Raw genomic sequence first — 24397 nt, forward strand, 5'->3', positions numbered from 1 at the left:
CCATAGTACGTGTTGTGAGGACCTCCAGGTCGTTCTGGCATTGACTGGAGTACAAAGGAGACAATAAGCTTAAGCTGGCATTCGAGAGGAGCCCGAAATATATCTCAATATAAGGACCTTTGAAAGCTTATTGATAGAACCTGCTAGAGTTCTACAATCAACAATTCAGCAATCACCACCATCATCCCAAAATCATTGAGATTTTGGGTACCCATTCTTTTCTATCACCATATATCCATCTATCCTATTGTCTATCTTTTCTTCCTCTTTTTTTTTTTAGTATAAATAGTTTTAAGTATTTAATCATAGTTTTTTTTTTACCACGTCGAATATTTTCAGTTGTTTTTTTTTTTTTTTTGGTCATGAGATTATACTTAACGATTCTGTCCGAGTACCTGCAGAAATTGTATGTAAAAGAACAAAAATGAGGCGCATTGGAATTTATAAAAGAATCCTGTAAAGAAAATAAACACAGGTGAAAGAAGAACATGTGTGTGTTATATGCTTACCCTGTTGTTGGATTACACTCACCACATATGTATCTTACAGTAAAAATATATTGGAAATTTGTATACGTTTTTTACCAGCAAGCTACTAGTATAGTATCTTCTAAAGTTTGGAATATTGGTCATACTTGCTATAAAAATTTTAAATGTTAATAATATGGTTAATTCGGCTGGCTGCTGTGCTAAGAATGAGGAGTAGATTAATGACATCATCATCTGAAAGAGAAAAATCAACTAATCACACCAGGCAAGTGATCTAAACAACTGTTCTATTCTGAGCAATTTAACAGGAAGGAGACAGCAGAGTACTCTAGAGCACGCCATTTGAATTCATCAATAGTATTAGAGATGTCAGTAAAAGATAAGAGCATCAAATTTACTATATCTGATTTATATATTTTAGCTATTAATTTAAAACAATTACTGTATATAGATTTGCTGTATTTTGTTTAATGGCTTTTAATTAACTTCTATATTTAAGTGTGCCTTTTACAATTTGATGATTATAGTTTGAATTCTAATGGAATTATTTTACCATAATAATTGTGTCTAGTTGGATATTTATTTAATGAAACTGTAAAAATCAGATACATATATCTGTTGTAACCATTTGGGTATAATAATTTTTTTATGGTTAAATAATACACCATATTTTTTTAATTAAAAATAATTAATGCTTTTAACTCATTTTAGGATAATGATAAACAAGAAATGAAAGAGGAAGTAGACATAAAAGAATCAGATGGTAAAGGTTTAGACGAACCTACAGTCAAAAAGGCAAGACTTTCTAAAGATAACACAATGCTCGAAACAGCTAAGGTTAGTTGATTTTATTTAAAATTATCCTTTATATGGTAAAGAACTAATGAATTGAAATCTGTGTTTTTCTAAGTTTCACATAACTTGAAATCTATGTTTATCAATCTATACATAATTGATATTAACAGCTTGGAAAAGACATACNTAACATTGACAGAATTGTTTATTATAAGCAATTACTTATTCTGACATCATCACAATGCCAAGCTGCAATTTTTAATCATATTTTTAATTTATTTAATTTAAAAATATATGCCCTCCACTTCAAATTAGTACTGTAATGTCTTGCCCCTTTACTGTACATCATACTTTCTGTTAGCAATGTAGTTGTGCCAGTCATCTAACTAACTCCTTTCAAGGAAAAATTTTTAAATTAAAATAATGTGACTTCCAGTTTACATTGGAAGTTCATATACAGTTAATTGGGGCCTCCTGCTCCTAAGCTTTCCATATCTGCTCTTCAATTTCATTTATCTGACACCTCAAGATTAAGAAAAGACAAGATGGATGGATGATATTGAGAATTTACAATTTTTTCAAATTGCAGCCCAATAAGAACACTGAAGTTAAATGGAAACTGAGGTATCCAATACAACTTATATAAGTTGTGGAAAAACTACAATAATTTCATTTGAATATCCTTTAGGTTATCTGTATTTGAAAAAAAATTTGACAGCAAGTGAGGGTTTATCTGATGTGACAGATTATATACTGGTTTTGAATTGAAATTATGAAGTCATCAAAGAGCTTTTCCTTTGTCTAAAGTAACTAAGAATNATACTTAACGATTCTGTCCGAGTACCTGCAGAAATTGTATGTAAAAGAACAAAAATGAGGCGCATTGGAATTTATAAAAGAATCCTGTAAAGAAAATAAACACAGGTGAAAGAAGAACATGTGTGTGTTATATGCTTACCCTGTTGTTGGATTACACTCACCACATATGTATCTTACAGTAAAAATATATTGGAAATTTGTATACGTTTTTTACCAGCAAGCTACTAGTATAGTATCTTCTAAAGTTTGGAATATTGGTCATACTTGCTATAAAAATTTTAAATGTTAATAATATGGTTAATTCGGCTGGCTGCTGTGCTAAGAATGAGGAGTAGATTAATGACATCATCATCTGAAAGAGAAAAATCAACTAATCACACCAGGCAAGTGATCTAAACAACTGTTCTATTCTGAGCAATTTAACAGGAAGGAGACAGCAGAGTACTCTAGAGCACGCCATTTGAATTCATCAATAGTATTAGAGATGTCAGTAAAAGATAAGAGCATCAAATTTACTATATCTGATTTATATATTTTAGCTATTAATTTAAAACAATTACTGTATATAGATTTGCTGTATTTTGTTTAATGGCTTTTAATTAACTTCTATATTTAAGTGTGCCTTTTACAATTTGATGATTATAGTTTGAATTCTAATGGAATTATTTTACCATAATAATTGTGTCTAGTTGGATATTTATTTAATGAAACTGTAAAAATCAGATACATATATCTGTTGTAACCATTTGGGTATAATAATTTTTTTATGGTTAAATAATACACCATATTTTTTTAATTAAAAATAATTAATGCTTTTAACTCATTTTAGGATAATGATAAACAAGAAATGAAAGAGGAAGTAGACATAAAAGAATCAGATGGTAAAGGTTTAGACGAACCTACAGTCAAAAAGGCAAGACTTTCTAAAGATAACACAATGCTCGAAACAGCTAAGGTTAGTTGATTTTATTTAAAATTATCCTTTATATGGTAAAGAACTAATGAATTGAAATCTGTGTTTTTCTAAGTTTCACATAACTTGAAATCTATGTTTATCAATCTATACATAATTGATATTAACAGCTTGGAAAAGACATACTGGGCAATGAAAAATTGGACGAATCACGATCAAGTACAAGGGCATTACGTGAAAGCAAAGCATCGACAAAAAGGTTGAGTACAATGGCCAAAACTGCTAAAGAGGGTAAGCTTGTTTTTAATTTGTTCAATTTAAAATCAATATATTTAGTTAGCCTACATAGTTCAGTTTTATCTCTTTTTTTGCAAGCTTCGATGGTACATAAAAAAAGATAAGTGTAAATAACAAAATTAATTTATTACCAAAATTCATTTTGTTATTTACACTTATTTGTGTTTTATGGACCATTGGAGCTTGAAAAAACTGCCCTTGTAGAATTATAATTAAGTAAGATTAAAACTTTTAATCTCATCAAAAATGTTACTTTTTTCTTTTTTATTAACCTGTATTTCTGTTACAATTAGCAAATATCTTTTTATATACTATACTAAATACTATGCTAAGAATAAAAAGTATTCTTAGTAAAGTCTGTAGAGAGTTACATGAACAACATGTACAAAATAACAATTTGGTATCTTTTCTGAAAAAGAAAAAGTTTCTATAAAACATAAAATTATAAAGTTTAAACATACACTGCCAGAAATAGAAATTCCAACACTAAGGAGTTATGCTAGATGTATAAATATTGTGTGTAATTTTTGTTTGTGTTTTATTTAATTGATACCAATTTCAAGAGCACAATTCACATAATGCATGTACAGTGTCACAGCAAATACAAATTATAAGTTCCCGATAGACATGTGCAGAGGTATTTATATTAGTGTCACTGTGAATTACTATAATGACATTAGCTACAATGTACAGAATGCATCAAAGGTAACAACAAACTATTTATCAGCAATTAAACCAGTTTGAATGAGGCCACATGGTAGACCACGAGACAATGGATTTCCATTTTGTAAGATTGCAGAAAGAATGGACCAAGATGTGTCCATCTTGTACAACTTTTGGTATCAATACCTAGGGAATGCACTACCACCAGAAGATTGGGGTCTGAATCCTTTTGGGCCACTGGAGAGAAAGATGATCAGTACATATACAGGTTGTCCCTGATGGATTGGAGGGCATCTATGGTGGAAATTATAGCAGCAGTAATACCCAGAGCGATCACAAGAACTGTTTGAACCAACTACTGGAGAGTCACATCTACTCCAAGCATCTTGTGGCATGTTTGCCATTCACTCCTGCTTACTGTCAGATGCATCATCAATGGTGTTTTGCAAGAGTCTATTCTACAGCATAATTCATAGACAAGAGCCATTTACCAATATATATGGATCGAGATAGGCCTGGAGAACATAAGTCCATCATTGGTATCAATGCAGTGGTACCAGTGATGGACTTATCTGCATAAGGACGACCTAAAGAATGTCTGTTGGTAAGCAGCAACCATAGGTATTATGATAATCAGATCTCCCTCCCTTGTTTGTTATCCTGAACACCATGACAGCAAACATTTGCTCAGAATGTTTGCTGTTGTGATTATGAATGGCAGAACAATGAGTTCAATCACCAAACAGTATTGAGGAGGCCCTGTTTGAACAGGATAATACTTATTCCCATTCTTCAGTTGCAACCAACATGCCCTTCCTTGCCAAAAGATCTCTTAATCTTGTCTGTCAGGATAACGCATTGACAAGATGTCAATGCGTTATCCTGACTGACAAGATTAAGAGATCTTTTGCCAATAGAGCATATGTTGGACATGATTAAATGATAGATACAAACTCATCCACAACCAGCAACAATTATTATTAATCTGGCCCTATAGGTGCAGCAGGTGTGAGATGCTATTTTACAGAATGATATCCAACACATGCATATGTGGATGCCTGCATTTAATGTGGCACACACTACAGTGGTTACTAGGGATCTCCTTCAAAGTTATTCCCCTCTAAAGTGATGCATTTGTCCTAGTGTGTCTGCAACTTCTGAAAGCATTTTTCAAACTCACATTTTTGAATGAGCTTCATTACTCTCATTGCTTTTTCATGGCTAGTTTTTACATTCTCAAAAATCTTTCTTGAATGTTTTTATCTTTTAAAGCAAAAAAAATGTCTGATAAAGCCAGATTTGATTATTAGGGCAGAATGTTCCACCAAAGACTACATTTAACTGCATACTGGTTGATGAGTAGCGTTTTGTGGCAGGGAGCATTGTCATGTTGAAGAAACCATGAATTTTAAGCCCATATTTCATTACCAATCTCTCCAATTGATTTGAAACAACCATTGAATGATGATGTCCTAATTTTCTGCACATTTTATTCTTTGTAGACTGCTACTTGTCATCTGGTATGAAGGTTGTCTTCTGCTGACTTCTATTTCCTTTAGAATCTTGGAAACCACTTATAAATTTGTTTTTGAATCCATGGTTTTGTCTTTATAAGCTTGTTTCAACAAAACATACATTTCTGTATATGGTTTTTCTAATTTCATGCAGGATTTATTACTGTACACTGCTCACAAAAATCTCTCGAAAATTATTGGTCACCCAGGAGTATTTTTCACTCAGAATGTGCTGGTACATATTACTGACAGTGATCAGTAAAAACAATTCTCTACGTTGTCACCATATATGCATAAAGCAGAAATTTTTTTTTAGAAAAGGAACACTACACTGCTGATCACACACCATGTACATATTAATATGAAGAGAGTAACTTTTTTATTTTCAAATCATCTGTGATTTTATGTATATTATCAGACGAATGAATTTTCTGCAAAATATTGTTTTATGCTAGTTTAACATGAATTGTAAACAATTCAGTAAAAAAGTTTGCTTTTAATTTCAACAAACATGTGACAGTTCAACTTTCATATTTGGTTTTTTTAGTAGACTGCAACAATGTGTGTGTAAAAAAATTCTTTCAAATGAGGCATTGATGTCTACCAGGAATAAATATACTTCCATTAGAAAATGTAAGTTGTTATGTGAAATTGAATTGTCATTAGAAACACTATTGACAATTCAATCCATTCAAATCAAACCACTCAATTTTTCATTTGTTAACTTTTGGCTATCCATGGCTAAGTAACCTCATTAAAAAAGTTTGACAACAGTGAAATTTTAAACTAAAACTGCATTCTCTGTGACCACAGGGTCGACACCATACCTGCGATGACTGCATCGTCAGGACTGACACCACTGTGTCTTATGGACAGACAGAAACCTCAATGGCCACTAAGTTTGTCTCCACGCAAGCAGTCACATGTGTAGGCAGTCTGATTTGGGATGGAGGTCTGAGAGACAGTTCACTACTCATGTAACGCAAACAAATAACCATTTATTTTCATAGGATTATACATATATATTAGAGTTAACTATATAGTAATCAAAGAACATATCAATTAAATCATATCGGATCCCTAACTGTGGGAGAGAGTTTACATTCAATTGCAAATTGGTGTTTACCTGAAGGTGTAGGCCCTTTGTTGCGATCTTAGGAGGATGGTGTATATCCAAGACTGGCCTTTGTATAAAGCCTTTAATCCCTGGTCGTAATGGTATAGTTCTCTGCTAAACCTTGCACTTGATGATGACAGACAGCCTCTGATGAAGACCTCTTTTATTTGGGGCTCCTCCCATGTTGAGTTCTATGTCCAGTTTTGATAATAGCCTATAGGTTAGTTAAACCAATACAATAACAATTTTTAATGTTATGTTCCCGATACAGTCAAAAATGACAAATTCAGATGTGTCATCTCTGGACAAGGAAACAAGTTCATGGGAAAATGGAATCACTTCCTGCTATTGTGGTTGAGAGTGAAAATGTCAGCAAAATTATTTAAGTAAATCTTCTCTAATTAGGTTGGGTTAACACACACTTTTTTTTTACCTTTCTGGAATATGCCTCAGCAGAATGTTGGCTCCATTCATTAACATAAGAAATTGCTGTTTGAAAGAAACAGAAACTGACAAATACTCTTGTTAGTACATTTGGAGAAGAGAAATTGATATCACTGTCCTGGTCACTTGAGGAACAGTTTTCATCCATCTGAAATTTCAGCTTTTTTGGCTCATATAAAAGCTGACTTTACATTTATGTAATCTGAAATTTACATTCACTATTTGAAGTCGCCAAAATAAATTCAATACTTATTAAAATACACATTAATTTTCATTCTGTAGAAATTTATTTAATGTGTCTCTAACTGTTCTAAATCTTCCCAAAGCTGTAAATAACACCAACAAAAACCTTCAAAATATACCAGCAAATATAATTTATATTAAATACTTTATGACAAATGTTTTCAATCCTAATAGGGTCTGCATCAGGTCAAAAATGTTCAATAGAATTAGAATGCTAAATGATTTGAATTTAAATATTTTTAAATTGTTGGAATAGTAAATATTAGAACAAGTATACAAAAATCTCATCTAGGTGTTAACATTAAAATAAAAATCAAAATGTTACAAATCCTAAGTGAATTAATTGATTTCTTATTTTTTATTAATGTCATCAGGATTGTTGAAAATGCACTGCCAAGCATGTGAGATGTTTGCCTCCTCCTTAAAATTAATACTTTCTCCTTTTAGTTTGGCTTTAAAAATTTCAAGAGCTTCTAAAATTTTGATTTGATCGGTATGAAGGGTGCATCAAATGAGACTGGCATGCTATAGTTTAGCTTTCACGTCAGTGTCAGAAGCGTATATTGTAAGTACAGTTGTCTGCTTTTTGTTTTGTATATCCTATTTATGTTCTGCCAGCTGTTTTTTAAGGGACTGCTTGGTTGAACCAATGTATCCTAGATCTCTGTGAAATATGTTCTCTCACAGGTATACTATACATCCCCTGTGCATTGTAGATGTTAATGGTGTATTTTGCCATTTCTTAATACCTTATAAACTGATGGGTTATGTCTGTATGTTATCGCTCACTCTCTATTAGTAGCAATTTCTTTGTATAAAGCCTTTAATCCCGGTCGTAATCAATTAGTATATGTTTGCCTGTATGCTCCAAACTCTTACTATTGCCCTCGTTAAGATTGTAAACTGGTATAGTTTTCTGCTAAACCTTGCACCATTGTTCTAGGGTAACCATGTGCTGTCACTATTTTTTCAATGTTTTAATTCTTGCAATGTGCTAACAGTGTTTGTGCGGTGTGTGAATGTCCTTTTTGTAAGACTCTAAATCATTTTTTGACTATCTCAACAACATTAATAAAAAATAAGAAATCAATTAATTCACTTAGGATTCGTAACAAATGTATTTGTTAATTTTAATTTTTATTTTAATGTTGATGTGAACACCTAGGTGCAATTTTTGTATACTTGCTCTAATATTTACTGTTCCGATGATTTTAAAATATTTAAATTCTATCATTTAGCATTCTAATTCTATCGAACATTTTTGACCTGATGCCGATCCTATTAGGATTGAAAACATTTTAGTATAAATACGTTCTGATAATTATATTTGCTGGTATATTTTGAAAGTTTTTCTTGGTGTTATTTACTGTTTCTAACTGTGTAAGTGGCCACCTCCATGTGCATGTTTCTTCATTTTCGAAATGTTTGTTACTCGTTTAATGAGTATTCTTTGCAGAATTTTTGGTCTTTTTGTTGTTGTTTTCAAAAACTTGTTTTAAATCCCAATATAAATACATTTTAATAAACTATCAGAATAAAGTATTAGAATGCATAGAAAATGATAATTATATATTAAATTAAATATGTGAATATAAATACAGAATTATTTATACAAGGTTAGGAAATAATTTTAATAAAACAAAAGAAATCCATACGTTAGCAGTAAAAAATTGATATTAAAACGAATGTTTTCAATCCACATCCTCAGATTATAACACATTTTGAATTAAATTTATAAATACACAAATAAATTTGTCCATTAATTTTTATATTCTGCAGTTGAAATGTTCCAATTGAATGCTTATAATACATTTTGAATTCTATTTAGAATTGTAACCTGATGATGGTTCATTAAGCAGATCAAAAACATTTTTTTAATGCAAGTTTTTCACTGACAAAAGGAAAAATAAAATCTATACTTACCAGTAAATATTGCTTGTTTCCTATATTTTAGTGTAACTTGGTTAAATAAATTTAAATAGTCATTATTATTTACTAACAATTAAATTCAATTAAATCTGGAGAGATNTATTATTTCTTTTATATATATATATATATATATATATATATAAAATTTTATTATATTTATTATAAAGGGAGATCAGTTTGTTATGTTGATATGATAGCCAATATCAATCTCTCTCTTTCATTACTTACTAACTTGTGGGTTTGTAGTTGGGACACTGTTTAAAATTTGGTAATTGCATTCCATATTAATTCTTTTAGGTGTTTTGTTAATTGCAAATGATACTTAGACTTAACAACAACATCTCACACAACTCCTGGGAAGATAAATCAATACAAAAAAACCTTTTTTTAATATCCCAGTATGAACAAATTTAAACAAAACGAACGTTTTCGACCATAAACTTGGTCTTCATCAGGCTAATGGCCAATATTAAAAAAGGTTTTTTTTGTGTTGATACTTAGATTTAATAAGTTTTATAATTGAATATAATAATTTGCAACTATATATGGTTCCAAATGTGGAAAAGAATGCAGTATGGCACTTACTAAAGTGTTTAATGAATTTTGGATAGACATTCCTAAAATAAATATAAACAACTTTGCAGATTTAAAAAATATTTTAACACCATCATCATGCAATTCTCTTAATTAATTAATTTAACCTGCTGCTGTTTTGCGAAGTAAATTTTCAGAAAGCAAAAGTCTGTTGTTAGTTACATCACTATTAAATGAATTTCAGAAAAAAATGCAACGGATGGTTTTTAAGTTGTAAATCTTCAAATCTTTAGAAATCCCTGCTGTTGCTATCATGCTGAAGAATGCCAAAATTGACACTCCATTTTCCATGCTTGAAAAGTGATTGAAAGCATTCTCCCTTCTTTTTGGAAACAAAATATTGCCAAATTCATACAAAGCATTTTTTATCTTTTCCACAAAGCAACATATAATAGAACATTAAATCCTGTATCCCTTCACTGTCTTGCAATTGAAACTTTGTTTGATTCTCCTTAAATCAGTTCAGGAATCTTTTTTTAAAACAAGAAATCTGGTTAAAATACTTTTTTGTAAAGTGGTTATTGACCACACAAAAATAAATCATTTGGCTGTTCATTGCCAATTTGTAAATTTCATTGAAGATTTTTTTTTTTTTTTTTTTTATTGCTATGGCAAAAAAGCCTTATTTCTGAGATACGATGATCAATTATGTGTTGTAAAGTAGGAATTTTACTGATTGATTTCAAAAGCTTTAAATTAATGGTATCTAATGTCTTATGAAACTAAATATTCATGATATTAATAAGTTCACCTTCATTGTAGGGACATTTTTCATGAGCAATATTCATGATACTTTATAACAAGTTTCTCTCGTGGTGTAGGCTTCCCTACTAAATGTTGAAGTAGTAGTAATTTGATTATTAATTGACGACTTTAATGATTTAAGCTACTAGTATCTATCTTCGATATATGTGAATGTTTATGAAAAAATGTGTCCTTACTTTTAACATTTTAAATTGGTAATTGTTGCATTTTTGTATGAGACAAAAAGCATAATCTTCCTACTTTTTCTTCTTATTTAAAATATTTTTGCCATGACGACTAATAAGAAATCAGTCAATGTGAAATGTCAAGATTTTAAACTTCAATGACAACAGAGCCGTTTACTCAAAAGATGAGTTATACATTACTTTCATTAAAGAAACAAAGGAATTGGCATTTATTATTTTATCATCAAATTAAACGAGCAATCGCTTATTGTGACATTGTCACAATGATGGGCTACAATTTTAATTTGAAAATACATGATTTCCTTTCTAGACCAGAAGTTTGTATATATTTAACTGGGGCCTCTGCCTCCTAAACTTTCCATATCTGGTCTCGATTTTCATCTATCCATTCCATTGTCGAGATTAAGGAAGGACAGCCGGACAACAATGGAAATATCAAAAAACTGGGTAAGTTTTGAATGTTTGGCGAACATTAACCATACGGTGGCACTTCTAAGTAGCTGAGAAATTTTGGTTGAAAATAATTATTTGGGAACGTTATTTCAACTTCGATTTTATTACTGTTGGTGGCAAGTTTTTCATCACTTATATAATATAGGCTTTATTTTATTTCATTTTAGTTCAACTTTACTTTTGTAGTTGTAGTATGTACAACAAAATTAATTTGAACGGAAATGGTTGGCAGGATGGCCGAGTAGTTAAGCCGTTGGGCTTCGTTCTAGGGAATCTAGGAATAAATCGGGATGGGTCAAAAAAACACCAGGGGCTGGTATATCCCGGTGTAGAACTGACATCTCTCACTGCCTGACTAAACTCATGTTGGGTTTTATTAAAATGTTCTCTTTATGCCCACAGGAAGGAGAGTAAAGAGATAAACAGTTATTTCTGTAATGTTTTTGTCTGTAAAGCTTTACATTTACAAAAGAATGTTCAATGCAATATTTAACAAAATATTACTAATATATGAATTCAATGATTATTTTTCTTTTAATTTACCAAATCATAAATGCCGTTTTCGACTGTGACTTGCTGACAGTTGCCTATGCCCGTTTTTAAAATGGAGATTAATTTTGAATGGATGTTGAAGTTCTTTGCCTTTCAACCAAACAAACTTCCCAAAGTAAGAAAAAGACCGAAACAAAATATAATGGCCTCAGGGTATAACATAACATTTAGGCTCAATTCTTCACGAACCAAAGATCAACAAGGTAGCGACATTATGTATTGCCAAAATCAATTTAAGGATAATTTTTGACAAACGTAGATATTTCTAAATAAAAATTGCGTTTCTTCACTCCCAAACACAGTAATATGTAATGCATCTCCACCATTGATCTTTAGCTACATTAGAACAACAAACAAAAAATAAGTGAATATTCTTACCTACTTTACATCAACTGTTTCTAGGTCTTCATATTCTTTAAATTTTAATACTTGTAAGAATAGTTAATCTTCTTTCATATCTAGCATCTGGAAGTAACTATAATTAACAGTTATTAGTTTACTAGATTTATTTATAGGATTTGTTTTGGAGATGGCATCCTAACTGGCTTGATTTGGTTTGTGGTACTTTATACCCATTAAATTATTGGGAATGTCGTTGCTTCACCTTGAATATTGTTAAAATCCAAGGTGAATAAAAACTGACATTGAAAATAACAACTACTTTGTTGTTAACTAACTTAGCATGCTCCAAAATATTGAAAATTAATTCTGATATCATTGTTTACAATATGTGGATTCTATTATGTAAGAAAATAATGCTACACCTTATTTAATTGTTCATGGGAAATCTTAATGTTATGCTTTAATTATAAAGTTTAGTTTTCTTTCCTAGTCCTAGGAATTAAATTTTAGAAATAAAACTTGTTTTAAGTTTGATTAAATATATTATATGTTTATTAATGCTTTATAAATCAATTAAGGTGAAGCTTTATTAAAAGAATTGGGTCATAAAGACGACAACCCAGACAGTGAACGACGACGTACAAGATCACAGACCCGTGGTGCACCTCCGCCGCCACCTCTTCAGAAGTCGTCGGCAAAAGTGAGTCTTATAGCATTTAAAATTGCCTTAATTATTATTCGAAAACGAAAAAATTGCCTAAACTTATCCCATTTGCATTAGGACACACCCAAACGAGGTCGGAGAGGTAGACCTCGCAAAGACGAAGGTTCCGCATCGGAGGAAGAAGTCAGAAGTAAAGAAGTAAACAACACAGAAGAAAAAGAAGAAATGCCAAATTATGATGGACCCATTGAGTCAGAGGGTGGAACAGAAATGGAAGAGGTACAAAATTGAATAACCAAGGAAAAAAAAACAAACAAAAAACAAAAGCCAATTGTTTTGAATCATTTCTTGCATAGACTGGGAGCGAGGCTAGAGCAGTGAGTGTGCATGTGTGCGTGTGTGTGTGAGTGCATGCACATCCTGTTTACACACTGGTTTATATTAATCACCGTGTTTCGACACATCCATTATGCAAAAAACTGCTATCATTTTTTAATCGTGATAGCCGACATCATTATAATCCCACATCTGTATCAGAGAAACTCTCTCGACACATGGATATGTTAGATTAGCCACAAGTATTTTAAACATGCTTCTGACAAAGGATAAAAAAAAAAATTAAAAAAATAAATTGTTTAATGTTACATTATGGCTGATAAAAAAAATAATAAAAATAAGAAAAATTCAAGATTTTTAAAATGTNTAACAGCAGATATAGCATTAATCCTCTTTTTCAGAAAGAAACATATCTCACCAAGTTGCTTTATGTTCTTCATTCAAGTTCTTGGCGTTCTTCTGTCATCAGATCCGTTTCAGGTTCCATTTTGAGCTCTTCAATGTTCTTTATTTCTCAGATGTGATTTTTTGTTACTCCTTTAGCTGCTTGAGTCTTCTTGATTATACTGTATCATTCTGAGATAAGAATGAACTGCGGCCTACTGTACACCTGTTCAAGCCATACTGCCCAGCAACATCAGACATCTGCTCACTCTCTACCTTTGCTATTATACTCTAACCTTTCAAAAATAAAAACTGACGCAAAACATAATGAGTGACCACCTGACAGTCTCTTGAATACTATAAAAAAAATTGTTTGTGTCAGAAAAATAAAAGGCTGGAATTACAAGGGAGAGTTTCAAAGTTCGGAGGAATACTATCCAATCAGTATATACTGGGTTGAATGTCGATGTCTCCCATGGTTTGAGAAGTTTTGAATTATTGTCTGAAGACAAGGAAAGACCAATTGGTATTCATTATTTTATGTCACTTCTTGTGTTTGTTCTGTGAGGTATACATTGTCCAAACATAAAAATCTTTCGCAAAAGTGTTCATTATCCGATTTGTTTATAGTCTGAACTGTTTGTTAACTGATCACCCACTGTATAATACTGTACGATAAACTTTACACCATATTTTTTTAATTAAAAATAATTAATGCTTTTAACTCATTTTAGGATAATGATAAACAAGAAATGAAAGAGGAAGTAGACATAAAAGAATCAGATGGTAAAGGTTTAGACGAACCTACAGTCAAAAAGGCAAGACTTTCTAAAGATAACACAATGCTCGAAACAGCTAAGGTTAGTTGATTTTATTTAAAATTATCCTTTATATGGTAAAGAACTAATGAATTGAAATCTGTGTTTTTCTAAGTTTCACATAACTTGAAATCTATGTTTATCAATCTATACATAATTGATATTAACAGCTTGGAAAAGACATACTGGGCAATGAAAAATTGGACGAATCACGATCAAGTACAAGGGCATTACGTGAAAGCAAAGCATCGACAAAAAGGTTGAGTACAATGGCCAAAACTGCTAAAGAGGGTAAGCTTGTTTTTAATTTGTTCAATTTAAAATCAATATATTTAGTTAGCCTACATAGTTCAGTTTTATCTCTTTTTTTGCAAGCTTCGATGGTACATAAAAAAAGATAAGTGTAAATAACAAAATTAATTTATTACCAAAATTCATTTTGTTATTTACACTTATTTGTGTTTTATGGACCATTGGAGCTTGAAAAAACTGCCCTTGTAGAATTATAATTAAGTAAGATTAAAACTTTTAATCTCATCAAAAATGTTACTTTTTTCTTTTTTATTAACCTGTATTTCTGTTACAATTAGCAAATATCTTTTTATATACTATACTAAATACTATGCTAAGAATAAAAAGTATTCTTAGTAAAGTCTGTAGAGAGTTACATGAACAACATGTACAAAATAACAATTTGGTATCTTTTCTGAAAAAGAAAAAGTTTCTATAAAACATAAAATTATAAAGTTTAAACATACACTGCCAGAAATAGAAATTCCAACACTAAGGAGTTATGCTAGATGTATAAATATTGTGTGTAATTTTTGTTTGTGTTTTATTTAATTGATACCAATTTCAAGAGCACAATTCACATAATGCATGTACAGTGTCACAGCAAATACAAATTATAAGTTCCCGATAGACATGTGCAGAGGTATTTATATTAGTGTCACTGTGAATTACTATAATGACATTAGCTACAATGTACAGAATGCATCAAAGGTAACAACAAACTATTTATCAGCAATTAAACCAGTTTGAATGAGGCCACATGGTAGACCACGAGACAATGGATTTCCATTTTGTAAGATTGCAGAAAGAATGGACCAAGATGTGTCCATCTTGTACAACTTTTGGTATCAATACCTAGGGAATGCACTACCACCAGAAGATTGGGGTCTGAATCCTTTTGGGCCACTGGAGAGAAAGATGATCAGTACATATACAGGTTGTCCCTGATGGATTGGAGGGCATCTATGGTGGAAATTATAGCAGCAGTAATACCCAGAGCGATCACAAGAACTGTTTGAACCAACTACTGGAGAGTCACATCTACTCCAAGCATCTTGTGGCATGTTTGCCATTCACTCCTGCTTACTGTCAGATGCATCATCAATGGTGTTTTGCAAGAGTCTATTCTACAGCATAATTCATAGACAAGAGCCATTTACCAATATATATGGATCGAGATAGGCCTGGAGAACATAAGTCCATCATTGGTATCAATGCAGTGGTACCAGTGATGGACTTATCTGCATAAGGACGACCTAAAGAATGTCTGTTGGTAAGCAGCAACCATAGGTATTATGATAATCAGATCTCCCTCCCTTGTTTGTTATCCTGAACACCATGACAGCAAACATTTGCTCAGAATGTTTGCTGTTGTGATTATGAATGGCAGAACAATGAGTTCAATCACCAAACAGTATTGAGGAGGCCCTGTTTGAACAGGATAATACTTATTCCCATTCTTCAGTTGCAACCAACATGCCCTTCCTTGCCAAAAGATCTCTTAATCTTGTCTGTCAGGATAACGCATTGACAAGATGTCAATGCGTTATCCTGACTGACAAGATTAAGAGATCTTTTGCCAATAGAGCATATGTTGGACATGATTAAATGATAGATACAAACTCATCCACAACCAGCAACAATTATTATTAATCTGGCCCTATAGGTGCAGCAGGTGTGAGATGCTATTTTACAGAATGATATCCAACACATGCATATGTGGATGCCTGCATTTAATGTGGCACACACTACAGTGGTTACTAGGGATCTCCTTCAAAGTTATTCCCCTCTAAAGTGATGCATTTGTCCTAGTGTGTCTGCAACTTCTGAAAGCATTTTTCAAACTCACATTTTTGAATGAGCTTCATTACTCTCATTGCTTTTTCATGGCTAGTTTTTACATTCTCAAAAATCTTTCTTGAATGTTTTTATCTTTTAAAGCAAAAAAAATGTCTGATAAAGCCAGATTTGATTATTAGGGCAGAATGTTCCACCAAAGACTACATTTAACTGCATACTGGTTGATGAGTAGCGTTTTGTGGCAGGGAGCATTGTCATGTTGAAGAAACCATGAATTTTAAGCCCATATTTCATTACCAATCTCTCCAATTGATTTGAAACAACCATTGAATGATGATGTCCTAATTTTCTGCACATTTTATTCTTTGTAGACTGCTACTTGTCATCTGGTATGAAGGTTGTCTTCTGCTGACTTCTATTTCCTTTAGAATCTTGGAAACCACTTATAAATTTGTTTTTGAATCCATGGTTTTGTCTTTATAAGCTTGTTTCAACAAAACATACATTTCTGTATATGGTTTTTCTAATTTCATGCAGGATTTATTACTGTACACTGCTCACAAAAATCTCTCGAAAATTATTGGTCACCCAGGAGTATTTTTCACTCAGAATGTGCTGGTACATATTACTGACAGTGATCAGTAAAAACAATTCTCTACGTTGTCACCATATATGCATAAAGCAGAAATTTTTTTTTAGAAAAGGAACACTACACTGCTGATCACACACCATGTACATATTAATATGAAGAGAGTAACTTTTTTATTTTCAAATCATCTGTGATTTTATGTATATTATCAGACGAATGAATTTTCTGCAAAATATTGTTTTATGCTAGTTTAACATGAATTGTAAACAATTCAGTAAAAAAGTTTGCTTTTAATTTCAACAAACATGTGACAGTTCAACTTTCATATTTGGTTTTTTTAGTAGACTGCAACAATGTGTGTGTAAAAAAATTCTTTCAAATGAGGCATTGATGTCTACCAGGAATAAATATACTTCCATTAGAAAATGTAAGTTGTTATGTGAAATTGAATTGTCATTAGAAACACTATTGACAATTCAATCCATTCAAATCAAACCACTCAATTTTTCATTTGTTAACTTTTGGCTATCCATGGCTAAGTAACCTCATTAAAAAAGTTTGACAACAGTGAAATTTTAAACTAAAACTGCATTCTCTGTGACCACAGGGTCGACACCATACCTGCGATGACTGCATCGTCAGGACTGACACCACTGTGTCTTATGGACAGACAGAAACCTCAATGGCCACTAAGTTTGTCTCCACGCAAGCAGTCACATGTGTAGGCAGTCTGATTTGGGATGGAGGTCTGAGAGACAGTTCACTACTCATGTAACGCAAACAAATAACCATTTATTTTCATAGGATTATACATATATATTAGAGTTAACTATATAGTAATCAAAGAACATATCAATTAAATCATATCGGATCCCTAACTGTGGGAGAGAGTTTACATTCAATTGCAAATTGGTGTTTACCTGAAGGTGTAGGCCCTTTGTTGCGATCTTAGGAGGATGGTGTATATCCAAGACTGGCCTTTGTATAAAGCCTTTAATCCCTGGTCGTAATGGTATAGTTCTCTGCTAAACCTTGCACTTGATGATGACAGACAGCCTCTGATGAAGACCTCTTTTATTTGGGGCTCCTCCCATGTTGAGTTCTATGTCCAGTTTTGATAATAGCCTATAGGTTAGTTAAACCAATACAATAACAATTTTTAATGTTATGTTCCCGATACAGTCAAAAATGACAAATTCAGATGTGTCATCTCTGGACAAGGAAACAAGTTCATGGGAAAATGGAATCACTTCCTGCTATTGTGGTTGAGAGTGAAAATGTCAGCAAAATTATTTAAGTAAATCTTCTCTAATTAGGTTGGGTTAACACACACTTTTTTTTTACCTTTCTGGAATATGCCTCAGCAGAATGTTGGCTCCATTCATTAACATAAGAAATTGCTGTTTGAAAGAAACAGAAACTGACAAATACTCTTGTTAGTACATTTGGAGAAGAGAAATTGATATCACTGTCCTGGTCACTTGAGGAACAGTTTTCATCCATCTGAAATTTCAGCTTTTTTGGCTCATATAAAAGCTGACTTTACATTTATGTAATCTGAAATTTACATTCACTATTTGAAGTCGCCAAAATAAATTCAATACTTATTAAAATACACATTAATTTTCATTCTGTAGAAATTTATTTAATGTGTCTCTAACTGTTCTAAATCTTCCCAAAGCTGTAAATAACACCAACAAAAACCTTCAAAATATACCAGCAAATATAATTTATATTAAATACTTTATGACAAATGTTTTCAATCCTAATAGGGTCTGCATCAGGTCAAAAATGTTCAATAGAATTAGAATGCTAAATGATTTGAATTTAAATATTTTTAAATTGTTGGAATAGTAAATATTAGAACAAGTATACAAAAATCTCATCTAGGTGTTAACATTAAAATAAAAATCAAAATGTTACAAATCCTAAGTGAATTAATTGATTTCTTATTTTTTATTAATGTCATCAGGATTGTTGAAAATGCACTGCCAAGCATGTGAGATGTTTGCCTCCTCCTTAAAATTAATACTTTCTCCTTTTAGTTTGGCTTTAAAAATTTCAAGAGCTTCTAAAATTTTGATTTGATCGGTATGAAGGGTGCATCAAATGAGACTGGCATGCTATAGTTTAGCTTTCACGTCAGTGTCAGAAGCGTATATTGTAAGTACAGTTGTCTGCTTTTTGTTTTGTATATCCTATTTATGTTCTGCCAGCTGTTTTTTAAGGGACCGCTTGGTTGAACCAATGTATCCTAGATCTCTGTGAAATATGTTCTCTCACAGGTATACTATACATCCCCTGTGCATTGTAGATGTTAATGGTGTATTTTGCCATTTCTTAATACCTTATAAACTGATGGGTTATGTCTGTATGTTATCGCTCACTCTCTATTAGTAGCAATTTCTTTGTATAAAGCCTTTAATCCCGGTCGTAATCAATTAGTATATGTTTGCCTGTATGCTCCAAACTCTTACTATTGCCCTCGTTAAGATTGTAAACTGGTATAGTTTTCTGCTAAACCTTGCACCATTGTTCTAGGGTAACCATGTGCTGTCACTATTTTTTCAATGTTTTAATTCTTGCAATGTGCTAACAGTGTTTGTGCGGTGTGTGAATGTCCTTTTTGTAAGACTCTAAATCATTTTTTGACTATCTCAACAACATTAATAAAAAATAAGAAATCAATTAATTCACTTAGGATTCGTAACAAATGTATTTGTTAATTTTAATTTTTATTTTAATGTTGATGTGAACACCTAGGTGCAATTTTTGTATACTTGCTCTAATATTTACTGTTCCGATGATTTTAAAATATTTAAATTCTATCATTTAGCATTCTAATTCTATCGAACATTTTTGACCTGATGCCGATCCTATTAGGATTGAAAACATTTTAGTATAAATACGTTCTGATAATTATATTTGCTGGTATATTTTGAAAGTTTTTCTTGGTGTTATTTACTGTTTCTAACTGTGTAAGTGGCCACCTCCATGTGCATGTTTCTTCATTTTCGAAATGTTTGTTACTCGTTTAATGAGTATTCTTTGCAGAATTTTTGGTCTTTTTGTTGTTGTTTTCAAAAACTTGTTTTAAATCCCAATATAAATACATTTTAATAAACTATCAGAATAAAGTATTAGAATGCATAGAAAATGATAATTATATATTAAATTAAATATGTGAATATAAATACAGAATTATTTATACAAGGTTAGGAAATAATTTTAATAAAACAAAAGAAATCCATACGTTAGCAGTAAAAAATTGATATTAAAACGAATGTTTTCAATCCACATCCTCAGATTATAACACATTTTGAATTAAATTTATAAATACACAAATAAATTTGTCCATTAATTTTTATATTCTGCAGTTGAAATGTTCCAATTGAATGCTTATAATACATTTTGAATTCTATTTAGAATTGTAACCTGATGATGGTTCATTAAGCAGATCAAAAACATTTTTTTAATGCAAGTTTTTCACTGACAAAAGGAAAAATAAAATCTATACTTACCAGTAAATATTGCTTGTTTCCTATATTTTAGTGTAACTTGGTTAAATAAATTTAAATAGTCATTATTATTTACTAACAATTAAATTCAATTAAATCTGGAGAGATTGAATATGCAAAATGGCCATTGTTCTTACCAGTTGCAGATTAAATTCAATTGTGCTTCAGAGTGCGATTGTCAGTTTTTAAAATGTCTTTAATTTTATAATTTATTGTTACATGTTATAAGCGAGTGTACCTGTTGAGGGTCTTCTGTAGCCATCTTGGGTTAATTGTAAAAATATGAAAAAAATATTGTAAATTCTTAAGTGAAAGAAAATGATTCTTGTAAATTTTGCTTAATATTCCAATAATTAGTTACTTGCCAGTTTAAACACAAACATTTCCGTTTGGAAAGCTTGTCAAATGTCAATGCCTATTCTATTGTTCTTCATTTCTTTGCATCATTTTTGTTAATTAGCGAACAGGAAGTCAGGAATGTTATCTTCGACCTCTTTCCTGTAAAGAACGATAAACACATACTACTACTAATAATATCTGAAATTAAGAATTATTGTTACTTATGATATTACTTACCATTTTCATACTTTAACAACAATATTTTAATGTGTATTTGGAGAGAAGCTATTTTTGATATAATTATAATGTTTTATCATTGTTAATGTTAACAAATTGTACATAAACTAGTCTAAATTGTTAATTAGACTAGTAGTATTCTTCTGAATTTTAGATAGTTTTAGTATTTAAATCATATTAAAAAAATCTTGTATTTCCAGTAAAGCAATTATAAGGAATTTGGAAAAATATTTGCACATTTGGATTCCATTGTTACTACTTTATGAAATCCCGTAACGTTACCGCCATGAAGATAATAAATTTATCCACAGTCGACGTTTAGTTGAATTATTTATTTTTTATATAGTTGTTTTCCTTCCTATATTTCAATTAAGAGCATGGGTGGGCCAAACCTTATCACAATAAGAGCCAAATGCCCTATTGGAATGATATTTTATATTAGGTTAAGAATNTGAACAGTAAATATTAGAACAAGTATATAAAAAAATCACACCTAGATGTTAACGTTAAATTAAAAATTAACATAAAAATTAATGAATACATAGTGTACAGTAATTTACCTGATAAGACAGACCTCAGAAAAATACTTTATGAGGCATAAAGCTGTCTATGATGATAATTAATTATCTAAGGTTATTTTTGGCCTGCCAGGGTGTGGCCGAGTTATCCGGAGTGCCGGGTTATCGAGTGCCGAGTTTTCGAGGCTCTACTGTAATGAGAAATACAGTATGTAAATACATAAAATATCACTTACAAACAGGTTTGGATCAATTTACAATCTTTTGGTATAGTCTCTAGCATTGTCTATCATCTTTTACCATTGGTGTAAAAGTCAGAGGATACAGTCAGCATTCCCAGATTGATCAGTGTTTATCAGTCTATGGCATGCAATATCTCAAGGACTACACAAGCCTACAAAAAAAAATTTTTTTTTTGGTGCCTAGGATTTTAGAACTGATTTTAGCTATATTTGGGTCACTGAATCCAAATATGAAATCAGTTTTTCTCTATCAGCTCTACTTTTTTAGATCTGTGTTTTTTTAACGTACAGTGCCACATGAAATGTGCAGCTCTAATTCCAGTTTGTACAGTTCTAAATCATATATGCAAGAATTGATTCCTGTATATTTTCCCCACTGTTAGTCTGCCGTCCAGTTAGTTCCAGGTAAATCCACCAAACGAAGTAAGCATTCGGTAACGAATTGACGTTCAATGCTTCAACTAGAGTTGAGGTAAGTTTGTAAGTTTTAGCCGTGCAGTGTCTAGATCAGTGTTTCCCGACCTTTTTTGTGCTATGCCCCACCTAAGCCTTTCTAAAATTCTTATGCCTCAGTTAAGTATAGAAAAAATTAAAGCAGGAATATTTGACGGCCCACAAATAAGACAACTCATTAACGATCTTGCCTTTGTCAATTCGATGAATGAAGCTGAGCAAAAAGCCTGGACTTCATTTGTTGCAGTTGTCAGAAATTTTCTAGGCAAACGCAAAGCTGAAAATTATGTTGAACTGGTAAACGAGATGCTTAACAGTTTCAAATTCCTTGGGTGTAATATGAGTATTAAGGTGCACTATTTACACAGTCACTTAGATCGTTTTCCTGAAAATTTAGGAGACACCAGTGAAGAACAAGGTGAAAGATTTCACCAGGATATTAAAACTATGGAGGACCGCTACCAAGGAAGATGGGATACGCATATGATGGCAGATTACTGCTGGAGTTTAAAAAGGGATTGCTCCAAAATACATTCACGAAAGTCACGGAAAAGAAGCTTCCTCAATGTGTAACTGTTTAGTTTTATTGATGACTTTTTCCTCTATCTTTGTATAGAATAATATTTGCATAATATAATAATAAAAATTCCGTGTTTAGTTTTTTTACTTGATCCATGGATTTAACTTAAGATATTGAAACATATATTTCGCTAAAATGCTATATCTTAAAAATTAGAGCTCCTAGGCAAAAACTAATGCCATATTTGAATTCAGGACATCAAATTCATATGAAATCAGCTCAAAATACCTGGGCACCAAAATCACTGTTGACCTGTGCTATCTTAAAGTGAAGAGGTTCCTTCATCTTTGGAAACAAACTGACAAGTAATATGTCATGCAAAATCATAGGGAGATTGATCTGAAAGTATAATTTTGTTTCCTGTGAGGCGCTCGTCGCAGATTGTGTTGCATGAAATATTCATCATACTGTGCATTGACAGTTCTATCTAGAGGTTAACTGTGTGTCAGAATAACACTAGCACAGTTGTTTGCAGCAATGATCATCACCTTTGCATTACTGGATTACTTCACTTTCGACAACTGTAACACCATCACTCACAGAACTGACATTTAAGTTTGGACTTGTGCTCAAGCCCATACTTTGATGATTGCAATATTCTGATGTAAAAAGTCTTCATGACTTTTCACATCAGACTTACATCAGATCTTCACATATGGAATCATTGCAAATGGGGAACAAGCGGCCTCCATTTAATGTTGCCATTTCTGCACTTTATTGAGAGCACACGGAACCAATGAGATGCAGTTTTTCTCATGTGAACCTTAAGAATATGCAGTACTGTTACATGAGACAGGTTAGCCTCAGTGCACTCTCATGAATTGTGTAGCACTGATTAATCTGCAGCATTATGGCTATGACCTGCATCTACATTTCTACAACTGATGGATGTCCAAGTTCAGGTTCATTCACACTCTGATATACATTTTTGAGGCATAACCCACCATATTACTGTATAATGTCATAGGTTCCATTATAGACTACTTGACATTACAGCAGTGAACATTTACATTGCTACTGTGCAGGCACCATCATACACACAGAGAACTATATACAGCAGAGCCTCGATTATCCGACCTCCGATTAACCGACACCTTGGTTAACCGACCGTCCTAGTCGGCAAATTTCAAATGTCCGCTAGTGATGTGGCACTACAATATTTGGCTATGTCTTGGCTACTTTAATATTATTTTTACGTGGTTTAGTTGGCAACACTCATTCAACCATGAAAGGGAGCCAGTATTTAAACGTGGCTTAATTTTCTAATTTTTAAACAATACAATACAGACGATTATTATTTTAAAAAATTTTTGTTAGGCTTAACTTCGATGAAAATTCAACGCAAAGTAGGTTAATAGCGATATACTAATACACTAATATACTAATTACATGGGATATAATAATATACTACACTAATAATGGATTTTTTCATACTTTTCGGTTATCCGACCAACTCCAGTCCCCAATTGAGTCGGATAATCGAGTCAACAAGTAAGAGAAGATCACTACTAAATA

The 24397-nt window shown here is 31.8% G+C and overlaps 1 protein-coding gene and 1 long non-coding RNA gene across 3 annotated transcripts; both read left to right on the top strand.

The window, feature by feature from the left end:
- The first annotated feature begins 1161 nt into the window (after nt 1–1161).
- Nucleotides 1162–13476, top strand: LOC111613685. Of its 2 annotated transcripts, none has more exons than XM_023355032.1 (4): nt 1162–1325; nt 3186–3306; nt 12692–12813; nt 12895–13476. In XM_023355032.1, exons 1-4 carry the CDS (start codon nt 1218–1220, stop codon nt 13066–13068), a joined length of 525 nt encoding a protein of 174 aa, XP_023210800.1. In that variant the 5' UTR covers nt 1162–1217; the 3' UTR covers nt 13069–13476. The 2 variants fall into 2 exon arrangements, with proteins under 2 accessions (XP_023210800.1, XP_023210799.1); XM_023355031.1 differs by lacking the exon at nt 1162–1325 and adding an exon at nt 2898–3057.
- A 726-nt stretch (nt 13477–14202) lies between these two features.
- LOC111613682 lies at nt 14203–14524 on the top strand. The gene is made up of 2 exons (XR_002754808.1): nt 14203–14357; nt 14486–14524. It is a non-coding gene; the product is annotated as an uncharacterized LOC111613682 (long non-coding RNA).
- Nucleotides 14525–24397: the final 9873 nt, after the last annotated feature.

The sequence above is a fragment of the Centruroides sculpturatus genome, unplaced genomic scaffold, assembly GCF_000671375.1.
Source record: "Centruroides sculpturatus isolate CEXI.00-Female unplaced genomic scaffold, Cexi_2.0 scaffold1984, whole genome shotgun sequence".
Taxonomy (NCBI): Eukaryota; Metazoa; Arthropoda; class Arachnida; order Scorpiones; family Buthidae; genus Centruroides; species Centruroides sculpturatus.

Bases quoted from the DNA above. Each gene is read 5' to 3' on its own strand.
- LOC111613685 (XM_023355032.1), top strand. From the start codon at position 1,218: ATGAAAGAGGAAGTAGACATAAAAGAATCAGATGGTAAAGGTTTAGAC. The intron at 1,326-3,185 runs GTTAGTTGATTT...TGATATTAACAG, and splicing joins CAATGCTCGAAACAGCTAAG to CTTGGAAAAGACATACTGGG. The intron at 3,307-12,691 runs GTAAGCTTGTTT...AAATCAATTAAG, and splicing joins GGCCAAAACTGCTAAAGAGG to GTGAAGCTTTATTAAAAGAA.